Source organism: Bos javanicus, chromosome 25, assembly GCF_032452875.1.
Source record: "Bos javanicus breed banteng chromosome 25, ARS-OSU_banteng_1.0, whole genome shotgun sequence".
Taxonomy (NCBI): Eukaryota; Metazoa; Chordata; class Mammalia; order Artiodactyla; family Bovidae; genus Bos; species Bos javanicus.
The window spans coordinates 19029800-19045098 of record NC_083892.1 but is presented as its reverse complement, the minus strand read 5'-3'; the positions used below and the strand labels follow the sequence as shown (position 1 = coordinate 19045098).

General features: G+C 38.1%; 1 protein-coding gene across 1 annotated transcript; it reads right to left on the bottom strand.

The window, feature by feature from the left end:
• Positions 1-3654: 3654 nt before the first annotated feature.
• ANKS4B (ankyrin repeat and sterile alpha motif domain containing 4B) lies at positions 3655-15056 on the bottom strand. Its single transcript, XM_061401368.1, has 2 exons — positions 14418-15056; positions 3655-5554 (listed from the first exon to the last, which is right to left on the bottom strand). The coding sequence occupies exons 1-2, from the start codon at positions 14579-14581 to the stop codon at positions 4480-4482; spliced, it is 1239 nt and encodes a 412-aa protein (XP_061257352.1). The 5' UTR covers positions 14582-15056; the 3' UTR covers positions 3655-4479.
• Positions 15057-15299: the final 243 nt, after the last annotated feature.

Sequence of the window (15299 nt, the reverse complement as noted above, 5' to 3'; positions counted from 1 at the left end):
ATTCACAGGGTCATGCAACCATCACCACTGTCTAATTTCAGAACATTTTCATCATTCCAAAAAGAAACTCAGTACCCATTAGCAGTCACTTCCCATTCATCTCAGCTTCTAGCAATCTACTAATCTACTTTCTGTTTCTATGGATTTGCCTTTTCTGAACTTTCGTATACATGGAATCATATATCATGTAGTCTTTTGCTTCTGGCTTCTTCTTATTGAGATTTCAAGCAACACAGAGCTTTCTCTATTGCTCAGAACTCCTTTGGTCACAATCGATAAGAGAACACAACTCAAACTACCTTAAATTGAATGAATGAGTGAGGGATAGAATTTATTGGCTCTTGTAATTAAGAAGTATTCAGGTAACTGATTTCAGCTATAGCTGTATCCAGGGGTTCCAGTTGTTATCGGGATCAGGACCCAGTCTTGCTCCTCTGTTCCTTGGCTCTGTTCTCTTCAGTGTTGGCTCCATTATCAAGTAAGCTCTCCCCTGATAGTGGCAGGATAGGTACCAACAGCCTGTCCTCTTCAGCAATCCTGGCAAAAATAGACATTCTTTTCCTTACCAGTTGGAAGTCTCAGAATGGAGACACACTGGAGCATCTAGGGCCTATGCCCATATGCATAACACAGTGGCTAAAGGAAATGAAGTGCTCTGGCCAGGTCAGACCCAGGTGACTGTCATCACCTGGGGGATCCGCTTCCCCTATTATCCAGGCCTGGGTCACATGCCCCCACCTTGAATTCAGCAGTACAATCAGCCCATCTGACCACATAAGCTAACAAAAGGAAAGGAGTCTCTTACCAAAAAGAGGGAAGGCTGTATACTGGGGAGGCAAAATTTATAGATATCCACTGCAGTGTCAGTGCCGAGAAGGCTGTTAAGAATCATCAAGTCCAGCCTCTTCAGCTTACAGATGGGGAAGCTGAGGTGCAGGGGTGCTTTTCTCAGGTCCCCTGAAACACTAACAGAGCCTTGTTGTCCATGTCCTGCCAAAGACCCATTCAAATTCTCCCTCTCCAAGGCTTTCCTAGGCTGGTGCTAAGTCAGCAGAAAGAAAAGCATATTATTTTGCTTTGTTTTCTTACCCAAATTCCTCCTGGCAGGTCCTCTTCATGCTCTATGCAACTTAGCCAAAAGTTTGGCGTGTCAGCCAGGTTGTCTAGCCTTTGCAGTAAAACAAAATACCCACATGATCTACTCTGCACACCTCAAGTGACTATGGAATCTTTGGGGGGATCTTAATGGTCACAACTCTAAGGAATATGTAAAGAGGGTGTGTGATAACGAGATTACCAAAAGCACCTTAATTTATTCATAGATTTCTTCTTTCATTTTTAAGAGTCCCTACAATAATTCGTGCTAGGCTGCTGACAGAAAAGAAATAGTCCTCACCCCAAAGAGCACAGATAACTCTCTCCAGCTATTTAGAGTTAGGGCAGGAAATGGATCTAGAATAGCTTGTGCAATAAGAAGTTTTTTGCCTTTCAAGGTTATTCTTTTCCATTTCACATTGCCCATCCTCCTCAAATGCTTGCTTTGTGAACCACTGAGGTCGACAAAAATCCTAGGAGTCAACAGACCAGAGTAATCTGCATCCTGCCTCCAGCCTAGGCATCACATCCAGTTGTTTAATGTTTATTGATTATCTGCTGTGTGACACATTGGCACTTGGTGAATATCAGTGAATATAAGACAGAGAAAATTCCCTGTCCTAAAACACCTTACATTGTGGTAGAGCAGAACCTAGCTTCTCTGCTATGGAAGTGGGCAGAGGAGAATTCCCAGGAGCTAGAACTCTTTAATTTGCCTCCTTTTCACCTTCATATGTTAAGTTGTTGGTTTTGTTTAGTCACTAAGTCATGTCCAACTCTTTGCAACCCCATGGACAGTGGCCCACCAGGCTCCTCTCTCCATGGGGTTTCCTAGGCAAGAATACTGGAGTAGGTTGCCATTCCCTTCTCCAGGGAATCTTCCCAGCCCAGGGATTGAGCTCAGGTCTCCTGCATTGCAGGCAGATTCTTTACTGTCTGAGCCACCAGGGAAGCCCTCATATATAAGAGCCAAAGTTAATTCTGTTTGGTTCACACACTTTAAACCAAATTTGCAATAATCACTGATATAGAATTTACCCTTTAAGTGGAACAGGAATTACTCATAGAAAGGTAGATGAACCTATGGAGTCTATAAGCTGGAATACTTTAATAAAAATATAAGGCAACCATTTGGGGGAAAAATACCTAACAACGCATGCTAGCCTCACTATTTTATGTTATTCACTGTTATTACATAAAAGGATTATGTTTGCACCTTCCTTTTTTTAATTCAGCAATTTGAAGTTTTATGTGAGGTTTTAAAATCTACATGTTCTTCAAATTCACAGAATTCACATAAACTCCAATGGAATTGTCCTGGTGAGAGCTTCCAGTCCTGCTGGGCAAACATCCCCTTCCCATATTTCTGAGCAAATTGTGACCTCTCCAGTAGGGCAACATGGAAAAATTCCAATTAGAAACAATCAAATCCCATGAAGCAAGACTAAATCCTATAATACTGAATTCCAGTAACATTTTTGCTGGCCTATCTTTTCTCATTTTTCCCCTTTCTATTTCCTATTCTGTCTTCCAAGTACCAAAGCTGGTTTCCAGCTCAAAATTCTTTGTACCACCCCCATGCCACTTCTCATTTGCTATAATACATCATCAAGCTTTCTATATTATTTTTAACCTCTGACAGTGATATACAAAGCTCTGCTGTAAAGCATCCTTTGTGATAACAGTAGAACTCTCCTAGTGGCTTATATTTCTCTTATATCCTAGCAGTGTATCATCAGGTAGATTCTGGCGTCTATTTGGAGAGAGGATCCTGGTCTCTACTTGGAGAGAGGATCCTGGCCTCTACAATAATGAAATACTAATACAGAAGGACTCAGACACTACTACTTTTTTTGAATGCCTTCTAAAATTGCTTTCATGTACATTATTTCATGTACAATTGCAGTTTATTCCAGAACAATGCAATGTGATATTTATAAACATAATCCCATAGTGTAACATATTTATTCAGTGATGGACAACTTTCAGTCCATTGATTGAAGAAGAATGTGCCAGTTGTTCATCAGATTCAAGCATTTGTATCCTCCATGGTTCCTTTTGAAGTAACACAAACAGCTGTGAATAAGGAAGCATGCTGAAGCTATTTCTATGTTATACACGTAATCAGTGGTAAATTCCATTTAATGCATGTCTGCCTATAAAAATCCATTGAAGCTTTACTATTCAAGTAGGGTTTCATCTTGAATTTGAGATTACCATTCAAATAGCAGCAGCAGTGTTAGTGTTGACAGTTTATATTGTAGAACCTACATGTATTCAGATGTGCAGAAATGGTGATAGACAACAGTAAATAAGATATGTATATAATAACCATACAAAAATTCAACTTTTACAATTGAATTTTCTCAACAAAGAACCTAGATTTCTTTTTCCTTTTTTAGGTTTCAGGAGGCACTTACACTTAGGAAAAAAATCATCTAACCATCTAAAAATCATCTAATCTTCTTTTCTGTATTTTTATTTTCTCCTCCCTGTCTCTCTTGTCTTAAGGACAATCTTATTCTGCTAGGACTGCTGTAACAAAATACCACAGACTGGTGGCTTAAACAACAGAACTTTATTTTCTTATAGCTCTGGAGGCTGGAAGTCCAAGATAAAAGCAATAAAAAGTTTGGTTTCTCCCGAGGCTTCCTTTTGTGGCTTTCAGATAGCTGTCTTCTTGCTCTATCTTCACATGGCAATGCAAGCACATCACCAGTGTGTCTACCTCTTCACAGCATGACTGGCATTAGAATCCCTAGACTCAAGATCAGAAATTAAGCATAGAAATTTTGGAAGGACAAAATTTAGTCCATACAGGTACCGTACATTCTATTTCATCTCTCTCTCTACCTGACATTCTCTGTGTTCCCAAGTAGGAATGTTACAGACCCATTTCTATTACTTGTAAACATGTAAACATCTACTGATTAGGGTTAGACACATTCAAGTTGGGCTCAAGCCACAGGCCAATGGAGGAATCTTAGTTTCCATCAACAGGTAAAGTCATGGAGCTAAGGATCAGAAATTAGGCTAGTGTGATAGGAGACTATAGTTTTAAGTTCAAAGTTAGGAAATAAAGTCTTTTCTATTCTCTGTCATCCATTTAATCCTTTCTATATTCAAAAATATCAAAAAGATAATTGAAGAGAAATGTCATTTCCTTATTCCCATTTCTTACCTCCTTGAGTGGTTTATGTGAATTTAGGTACAGAGCATTTCTCAAAGTAGATTTTGGGCTTCTCTCTTAGGTGGACACCTCCAAAACCCTAGAAATCCAGTAGTCTGGTATTGGGTACAGAGTAGGTATTGCCTGGAATATCTCCAGTAAGCTACAGCATCACCCCCACCTCTATAGACTCACCCCATTGACCCAACACTCCATCAGAGGTTAGTGTCAACCAACTGCCCAGGCTGTTGTAGCACCTGCTTCCTTCTATTTATGGCATTAAGAACTTTCTTCCTGGGACCCAGCTGCATTTGTATGCTCTGAAGGTCCTCATCAGAGCAAAGCAGCAGAGCTTCCAGATCAATCTGCTCTCTCATGAAAATAGGAAGGAATTCTTCCAAGTAGTGGGACTGCAAGAACACTTCCAAAGGAGTAGCATCAACCACATCTTCCTCCCATTCCACTTCATCCTCATCCCAAGGCAGATCATCTTCATGGTGGTTTTCCTCTCCCTCTTCATCAGCCTCAGCTTCTCCTTGTCTCTGAAGCAATTCACTGGGCATTGTAAACCCCAGCTCCCTCCTGCTGTCTGAGATGTCTTCAGGGCTGAATATTCTATTCCTTCCAAAAACAACATTTCCTAGACCTGGACGGTTGAGAATGGATTCGTGTTGCATACAGCTGTCCCCCTTTTCAGAGAACTGGAGCTTCTCTATGAAGTCCCCTGAGAGTTCATCTTCCTCATCCTCTCTGAACACTTCCATCACATTCTTCTGTCCACTTCTGCTCTCATTCCCTAACTGCTCTGCTGTATCTTTGTTCTTCTTGAACTTAAGCTTGAGGGTATCTTTAATACCCTTAGACAGTGACCCAAATGTGTTAGAAGCAGAAGCATTTGGAAGGACTGACCTAGAGAAAGTTCCCTTGGAAGAAGAAAGAGTCCCAGATTCCTCCTTGCTGTATGTGCGGGCCATCTTATTTTGGTGCTTCTCCTGGAGCCTCTCACACTCTTTGATCTGCTTCTTGACATTCTTCTGAGCCTGCTCCTTCTGCCTGGTGACTTTCTTGGGGTTCATGATGTTCTGGGCAGTGGCAGCCTTATCCAGAAGAGCGACACATTCATTCTGCTCTCTGCTGGCAGCAGCATCCAGTGGAGACTGTAAGTCATTGTCCAGAGCAAAGATGTTGGCACCAAAGTTGATCAGGAATGAGACGCAGTGGGCATGACCATTGGAGGCTGCATAATGTAAAGGAGTATTTCCCCAGATGTCACATCTATTAGGATCCCCTCTAGAAGAGAAAATATAAACAACACATACTAATTTTTTCTCTGAAGATGAGGTCTAAGAAATGAAAAAATTAAAGAACAAAATGCAAGTTAATCTTGCCTTGACATTGTTATAAGATAACTTCAAAAGCCCAGATATGTCACATTTAGGCATCACATGGCCAGAAACAATCCATATCTACCTTATATCTCATTTTTAGAAGCAAAAAAGCTTTCTAAGAAATTCCCCAAATGAGTAACTTTCATGTCTCTTTGGCCAGAATCAGATCACATACCTAGAAGAAAGGAAACAGAGCTACATTCTTTATCTAAGATCAATTAGATGTTTCCCCTAGATAGGATTACCCCATGCTATGCTGGTAAATGTTAACAACCATCTCATTAAGGGAAAGAATCAAACACTGATTTATATAGCATGTGCCAATTTCTGTGGTGTAAATGCACCACCACAACATATTTTAAGCACTAATATGACATTACTGGACACAGAATTTGGAAGAGAGACATAGTAGCAATTGATTAGAAATTATTCCCACCACATAGATATTCAATAGATGTGCACAATCTTAAGAGCAAAGATAATAGTAAAATGTGGTAAAATAATTAGAAAGCAATAAGTTTTGAGTATTACCTTTTTAATATAATTTATTAAATTTAAGTTTATATAATTTTATTTTTAATAATGAATTGTTTATCTGATTCAGACTTCCTAAAACCTTAGCAATCATCTCTCCTGAGCTTGTTAGATAGAGCTGGCTCTGAAACCACATCCTGTACCTTAAAGGATCAAGGTTGATAAGGTAGAAACATCAAGAACACCAAACCTCTTTCACAGAGTACCAGGGAAATCACAGATGTGGAAACAACTTGCAGAAAGTCCCTCCAACTGAGCATGAGCATCACACAGATGCCCTGAGGGACTCGAATGACTGATCGTGCACTCTGGATATCACAGGCTGAAAACCCATTACATATTACAGACTGGGCCCTTTCACTCTAAAACTGCACATGTAACCCATGAGAGGCATGAAGGACTGTCCAGCCTTCACTCCTGAAACTTACATTGAAACTTACACTTACTTTCCATCATTTGTTTCTAAGCAGCCTCCCCCTCTTTTTCCTTATTTCCCATTCAAAAGCCAATCAAGGAGATGAATCTAAAGCAGTGCCTCTTGTCTCCTTGTTTTCCACCCTTCAATAAAGCATTTTCTCTCTGCAAAGACCATTGCCTTGGTCTTTCCATTGCACAGTGGGCAGCAAACCCACTTGCTCAGTTACAGTTCCAGCACATAACTGTTACCTCCTCTGAGTCACAGGTAAGGAAATAAATAACAACAAAACTGGTTTTCCAACAGCAAGAAAGAAAAGACGAATGGATGTTGGGCAGGAAGCAATGTCTAATACGACTAATATTTGTACAAAGGGTCTATTGATTCCTCACTTTACTTTCACGTAATAACAAATGGTTTGGGCTTCCCTAATGGCTCAGATATAAAAGAATCTGCCTATAATGCAGGAGACCCTGGTTTGATCCTTGGGTTGGGAAGATCCCCTGGAGAAGGGAATGGCTACCCACTCCAGTATTCTTGCCTGGAGAATTCCATGGATAGAGGAGCCTGGTGGGCTATAATCCATGGGGTTGCAGAGTCAGACATGACTGAGCAACTAACACTACAATGGTTTAAGGTAGAATTGGGGGCAATATTAGATAGCATTAAGGGTACATGGTAGGTAAAGAAGATTTGTGGAATGAATGTCTACTAGAATCCTGCCCCAGGCTAAATCACCACCCCTTGCCCTTCTCCTGTGAGGCCTTAAGCTACAAACAAGCATAAATGAAAAGTAATAACTTACTGTTAATTATGGCTCTGACCCCCAAGGCACTGTTGAGAACTCTGATAATACAGGTACAAAAGGGCACCTTCCCTTGCCCTAGTCCAGACTCCAAAATCAGGATCTCTGCAACCTTTGGCCAGGCTAGCCCCATGGGATGGCAGGAGAGAGAGTCTAAGAAGGTGTTTTAACATTCCTGGTAAGCAGCAGGTGAAACAGGAGAAAAGGTTCATGCCCTTGCAACTGGCATGTTAATGTACTGTGATCCTTCTGTTTCTTGCTATTTAAAGTTTGGTCCGTAGACCAATAGCAGTAACATCACCTTCAAGTTTGTTGGAAATGCAGAATCTTGGACCTCATCCCAGACTTCCTGAATCAGAATCTGAAGTTTAACAAGATCCCCAGGTTAAGTTCACTGCAGGTTAAGACCTGCGCCAGTTAAGGTGACCCAACCAGTGTCCTGTAATTTAGTGAATCAGATTCGTATTATAATTCCTCCATGGGAAACTTTGGTTTCTTCATGCTTGTTTATTACAAAGCACTTACACATTCACTGCCCCCACCACCACTACCACCAATCACAATCTTTCTCTTAAAAAAGAAAAAGAAGAACAACTCTCAGAGGGGTAAATAAGACCAAACACTCAGTTGATTTGCCCACCGGTTCACTGTGTCTTTTGTCCTTTGTATGGTATCTTCCACATCTCCTAGCAGATGTCTCAAACACAACCTAAAGAAGCCAAGATGTGATGTAAGTAACTTAATGGGGCCACGTGTTTTTTTTTTTTTTTTCCAACAAAGGAATAGTTAAGTTCAAGCTCCATCTAAAAGAACAGGCATTGTTCAGCTGTGGCTAATTGCTATCCTGAATAAAAGCAGACACAATATTGCCAGAGCTTCCATTTTCCAAACAAAACCAGAAATCCAGAATTTCAGGTGAAGCTTTTTGATTTTTAAATGTTGGCTTAACTTTAAGAGAAAATTACAGTGAGGAGGTCCAAATTAAACATGCTCGTGGGCTGGATCCACATAAGGTGACAGTTGGCAACTTCCTTCTGAGAAGAGAGAACAGTGAGTGTAAGCAGATGCACATAGAGGTGACATTACATATCTGGGATACCAGAAATATACTCAGTGTGGCCAGAGATAGAGGAAGGGAAATAAGTTCAAAGAGGAAGGAGAGAAAATGAAATTGAATCTAAGGAAAGCAAGTATTAAATAACATGGTTCTGTTGCACAACCCTTTTCAAAAGGGGTCTAGTCAGTCTGCCTGATTTAGTTGTCTTGGATCAAAGCAGACCTCTTTCAACCTTAAAACAGTTGTGTATCTTAGGGAAGCACAGTACCCTCAAAGATGGAATTTCACTTTTCATTCATTTTAACCAAACACCACATTCAAAAGACTTCAAAGAAAGGTTGTAAAACATCTAAGACATTACTGCAAATATAAACATATGGGTTAAATTTGCCTGATATTACATTGGATAAGTTAAAAAAGAAATTATTGAGAAGAGTGAGTTTGGGTGAGGATGTTACAAGTATTAAGAGGTTGGATTAAATCCACATGCTTCAGGTCATAAAACAGTGGAATTTTCCCCACCCAAGGGAACTTAAATGATCCTTCAAAAATAGGAAGAACATGAAGAAAACCTGAGGTGACCCTTAAAGATTGGTCCTTTCTTAAGAAACACAAAATTCCAAATTTAAAGATGAACCTGTCAGTAAGCTGATTCATGAGTTGCCCTGGAACATTTAACCTATTTCCACTTGCAGAAATTCTATTTACAGACAACTTTCCAAATTGATGTACTACTTAAATTAAAATTTTTTCTATTGACAATTTGGGAGTTCTTCTTCACTCTGTCTTTCAATCTCTGGTGTCCTTCACATTTTTTGATAGAACCATTACACACACCTGTCCAGTTATTCAAAAACTCATCCCCCTCATTTGTTGATCTGAATCCAATATTGATGCCATATTGTTTCTGTGGTCTAAATTCATAAAATTTTTATTTGATTTTTTTTCTATCCTTTTTTTATTCCCAAAAGAGAAACTCAGTGAAAAGACTTTAAGTAATCATATTTTGTCCTTGCTTTTTAGTAGATTAGTACATTTTGGAAACAATTCGTAAACCTGGATTTTTATTATTATTGCAAAATAGGCAATTTTCTTATATTAAATTACTCTGAGCATCTGTTCCATTTCCATTTCTCCTTTTGAAGTTGATTTGATTTTTTCTGGTGTTGTTCTCAGAGAAAAAAAATCACTTTTTCAAAAAATGTTTTTCTACATAAGAAGGAATATTTAGACTCATTAGTAATCAAATAAATGCAATTGAAAGTAATACACCATCTGTTTGCCTATCAGATAGGCAACAAATAAAAAGAATAATAATATTCAGTTTTGGCAGGAGTGTGAGGAAGTGAAGGAGGAAGCATAGTGGTTCAAATTTCCTGGCACAGTATGTGCAAAAGACTGTAAAACATAGTGCTCCTTTGAATCAACAATTCTGCTAAGGAATTTATCCTGAGGAAGTATCAGACACTTGTGCAAAGATGGGTCATCAAGGATGCTCATTCCATCTTATACAAACACTGGGTTCAAATTAAATGTCATGAACAAATAACTGATTAAATAAATTGTAATGAAACTATAAAGCAGGATACCATATAGCCACTGAAAATCATGTCATGGATCTCTCCTTTTAACTGCAGATGGTCAATAATGTATTATTAAATAATTAGAAGAATAATCCAGAAGAGTTTGTATACTGTGATTGCCTTTTTAAAAGGGCTGAACATAGGTACATTTAAGTTTATGTTCTTAAAGGGAAACATCTGAAGGAATATATACCCAAATGTTAATGACTGTGAGAATTCATGTGATTTTTGATTTATTAAGTATATTTTCCAATATGACATGAAATGTTACAAGAATTTTGTATTCCTTTGAGAATCAGAAAGGAAAAAAATTATTTTCATTTTAGAAAATGAAACAAAAATACTTTAAAAAACCTATGCATGTTTTTTTTTATTAAATTCATTTTTATTTTTCAGAAGAATGTCACACTCTTAAACAATGTTGAATGAATTCTAACATCTTTCCATTAAAATCAGGGGAGCTTACCGCTGAAAAGCTCATGTTTCACTTGTTTACTTTTATTTACTTTTTTAAATTTAAATTTATTTATTTTAATTGGAGGCTAATTACTTTACAATATTGTATTGGTTCTGCCACACATCAACATGAATCTGCCACGGGTGTACACATGTTCCCCATCCTGAACCCCACTCCCACCTCCCTCCCCGTACCATACCTCCGGGTCAAAGCAAAATTAAATTCTGTATAACTGAGGCCATCTTCCCAGTGTAAGACATGTAATTATTGCTTTCCATCTTTAAAAGTAAAAAAGGAAGAAAAACAGTTTTTAACAAAGCAAGAGTTTGGATATTATTGCTTGCCACATGATCCATAGTTCAATCAGGTAGTAACAGAAAGACACTAAAATCATCAGACTGCAGTAGACCTCATTAACAGGTTAACATTTAAATTCAATTTTTGTTTGGTTTTACTTTTTAGCCCCCTTAAATGTAATGGGCATTTTGTTCTCACACAAGTGCTTAAAGATTGGCTATGATCAAAATCTGCGTGCCATGCAGGAGACCCAGTTTTGATCCCTGAGTTGGGAAGATCCCCTGGAGAAGGAAATGGCAACTCACTCCAGTATTCTTGCCTGGAGAATTCTATGGACACAGGAGCCTGGTGGGGTACAGCCTATGGGGTCGCAAGAAGTCAGCCACAACTGAGTGAATAGCACACACATGCAATGATCAAAATGGGTGGTGACCTGTGAAAACCCTTATAAGACATTTTTATAAGTTTATACCAGGCCAACTTAACAGATCTTAAGTGCTTCTGGAGAGAAGGAAAAAAATCTGGGATGTACTAGTACTGATCCAGAAGACAAGAGTCGAGAAGGAAGGACTAACCAGGGTTAGAATGTTCATGCTCATAATCAGTTTTTAATAAATACCAAACAATGGACTGGATTTTGACATTATATTGAGAGAAATTACCATGCCAAATAAATACATAAAGAGTGGATTATATAACAAAATGCTTAGGGACAAATGACTAGCCATTTGGAGAAGACATAGTTAGATCACACTCTCAAATCTTAAATCAAAGAAATAAAATATGAGTTATTTAAAATAAAAAAAGAAACTAAAGTACTAAAGAAAATATCTGTCAATATTTAGGCATGACCTCAAAGTTGGAATTACATAGTAAAATTGATAGACTTAAGTACATTAATATATATATATTTAAATTTATATTTTCACTGATATTAAATATCTGATGTCAAAAATATGAATTATGATTTGTGAAAATATTTGGAAACACGGTGACAAAAGGCTGATATTCTAACTTTAAAAAAATCAATGAGAAATGTTGAAGACTCCTATATATAAGTAGGGCAAGGTTATAAATACTTAGCTCACAAAAGTGGAAATACAATGACTTTAAAATATAAAAAAATTTTCAATCCTGCCAGTAACCAAAGAACATTAATACATTGTGCATTGATATATCATTTTGAACCTACAATGTTGACAGAAATGGGTGCTCACTTTCTGAAAAGCAATTTGTCAATAGACACCAAAAAAGTCTTTAAATGGTATATGTGCCAACCGATCCAGAAATTTCACTTTGAAGAATTTGTTCTCAAGAAAATATGAGCAAAGATTTATGTACAAGGATAATTATCACAGCACTATTTAAACCATGGGAAACAAGTTAGTTGTCCAAAAGAGAGATTGACTAAGAAATATATTTATATACTATATTCATTAACTAGAATACTAAGAAGTTCCTGAAAGTTAAACTGTAAAAGAATATATGCTGACATGGAAAAAATGTTTATGATATATTGAGTCATAAAAAACAAAACAAAACAAAACTGCATACCACACAAAAAGTGTTTACTTAGTATATTATTTCATGTATATGTACAAATAGGCATGTACAATTATTTATATATAATATGTATATTTTAATATATGTGTGCATATATTTGTGGGTTCTATATATATTTTATATACACTATATATATGACATAACAGGATATTTTATTCTTTATAATCTGTGTGCATATATATAGTTTAATTTGGGGGGCTTAGTTTATGTTAATTTTGTCATAAGTAAAGACCATAGAACAATTTGTATAAGAAAATGTTTCAGGCTTAGAAAGAGAGAGAGAGAGAGCAAGGAGAACATCTAGGCCCTCTCATTTAAATTGGACCTTAAAATGGGAAAGGGTTTTCAGCACTGGTTGTGAAATTGTAACTGACATCTTGTACTTCCTGCAGAGGTGATATAAGAAAGTTTGGGAGAAGAGGAAAGATGATACAGGGTTACAATCTGGAAGAGTTTAGCTGAAAGGGTCGAGGCAGAGGGTGATGTCTGTAAAACGTGGAAAATGGAAGTTAAAAGGAATGAAGTACAGCAACTCCACTCACTTCCTCATTTATAGTCTTCAACTCAGGAACTCTCTCTACCTTCGGTTCTTCTAACTCCTTAAAGTGCCTCTCACTTCAACAAAGAATGCCAACATCCAACATCCTGTCAAAGCTCAAACTTGATTCTCCTCTTCCTTCTGCCCACTCAACGTTCGGTCAATTATAACCAATTCTACATCCAAATTGCCATCTATCCCCATCTCTCTGTTCCCACTGCCACTTTTCTAATCCAGTTCGCCCCTCATCTCAACCGTCAAAACAGTCCCTGAACATTTTTTTTAACTGCTATACGACTGCCTGAGGAAAATTTTGTAAACAGAAAGCTACCAGGTGGCTCCCCTGTGCAAACCCACCACAGTGCCTTTCTGTGTCCTTGGGAAAAAGTTCAATTCCTTAAGAGAGTCTACAAGACTCTTGTGTCTGGTCTCCTCGCTTACAACTTGGCCTCTCCCCACTCAAGCCATCTCCAGCCATACTTGACCCCTTCAGGGCCTAGAATACAGTGCTCTTCCTCAGGAGAAACACTTTTCCTTCCACCTTCATCTGGCCAACTGCTTATAGTTCAAACTCCAGTTTACATGCTCAAGAAAACCTTCCCTCACTACCTAGATTGGGATACCTGTCTTATTTATTTAGTGTTCTCTCTTTACCCCTTTATAACACATTCATGACATTTCTTCTCTCGGATCTGATCACCATATGAAGATGGGAAGAATCATATTTCTCTTGTTGATCTAGCAAAATGGCTGACACAGAGCAGATATAGGTATTAATAAATACATACGTTATATGTTAATATGTATAAATTCACTTGCCTCCTTTACTCACATTGTCTTTTTTTCTTTCTTTAGTCTTCTTGGAGTTATAGTTGTCAATGGTGACTAGCCCCTTCAGCAACAAGTAGGAGACAGGAGCTAGCTAATATCTGCTTTAGAACTTGAAGGGAGAGTACATGTACATGTATGTATTTGACAGCCAGAGTGGTAATTAAGATAGGCTGAAGGTCCCTTTATAGCTTATAAAGCCAGAAATTTCATCTAAGAACCATGAGCTTGCACTTAGATTGAGTATTTTTTTTTAAGGCTACGAAATTTTAATGGCACAGATGAAAAAAAAAAAAAAACACAACACATCATTTGTTCCAATTATACTTGACGTCTTAAAACCAGGTAGATCACTGATCTTTTTTAAAGAGTCAAGCATTTACATGTCATGGAAAGGAGTTTTAAAGCCACAGAATTCAAATATCTTACCCTCAAGGGAAATAATAGTGACTTAGAGTTCAGGATTTCTGTGTATGTGGCTCATAAGGGATCAGCCACCCCATGGTGCCAGTTCTCAGTGTGGAAAGAGAATTTATCGCTGGGAAATTTTCTCATTTCCTCTAGAAAGACAATTTTTACACAGACTAGAATGAGAGCAAAGTATTTTCACTAATTCCCTGCCTCTTGCTCCTGTCTACAAAATCCTCCCATAAATAGTTTCCAGTCAAAACCATTGGGTTAAACTTACCCTCTGCTGCAGATTATTTCTAGGGCTTCCAAGTTCCCATGGTAGGCTGCTAGGAGTGTGGGAGTCATGCCATCTTCATCAGAAAGATTCAGATCTCTCTTGGTAGCCTCTTTCAGAAGTTCCAGGTAGCTATCACTAGCAGCTTGATGATAGCGAGTGGACATTTTTCTGCTCTCCGAAGCTTTGCCAAATATCACTCTCCAGGCGGAACAGGATGTCAGTGAAGCAGCCTTCTTATAAAGCTGGTTAATCAGTGACAAGGAACAGTGTCAGCCCAGGGCAAAGCTCACTCCAGCCTCCCTCCGTGGAAAGCAGCCAGAAAGATTCATGGCACTGAACTTAGACCTTCTCTCTCTGGAATGGCCATGACATTGAAAATTGAGGACTGCTGTGTTCATCTTGAATGTCTTAAAAGAGACACATTTTTCTTGTCTCTTAACAAGTTTTGAATATAATATTGGTCATCTAGGCACAGAATGAAGAAAATAATTTCAAAACAACTCAGAACTAGGCTAGCTCATTGGAGCAGTCCATTTTTCTAAAGTGTTGTATTGAGGTATAATTTACACATTATGAAATTCATCCATTTTAAGTGCAAAATTCAATGATTGTTACTAAATTTCAAGTTGTGTAATTGTCACCATGAAACCAAGCAGGCCCCTGTAGGAACTTGCCAGAGACAGACCCTCTCCTTACCAGTCCACTACCTCTTGTTTGCAGAAAAGCTGTAGCCTTTCAGGCTCTTTCCAAGTTCTAAAGAGCAAATTTAATCAGAGAAGTGAGAAAAGGTAGAAACAAAGAAAAAGTCAAGCAAAACAAAATAATAATTGTTTAGCCATAAAACAAAGTCAAGGGCATTAATTCCTCCTTAATGCTGATAGA

What these genes read in the sequence shown, in the direction of transcription:
- ANKS4B (XM_061401368.1), bottom strand. Translation starts at nt 14,581, where the DNA reads ATGTCCACTCGCTATCATCAAGCTGCTAGTGATAGCTACCTGGAACTT. An exon ending in GAAATAATCTGCAGCAGAGG is followed by an intron (nt 5,555 to 14,417) that starts GTAAGTTTAACC and finishes TTTCTCTTCTAG; the next exon opens with AGGGGATCCTAATAGATGTG.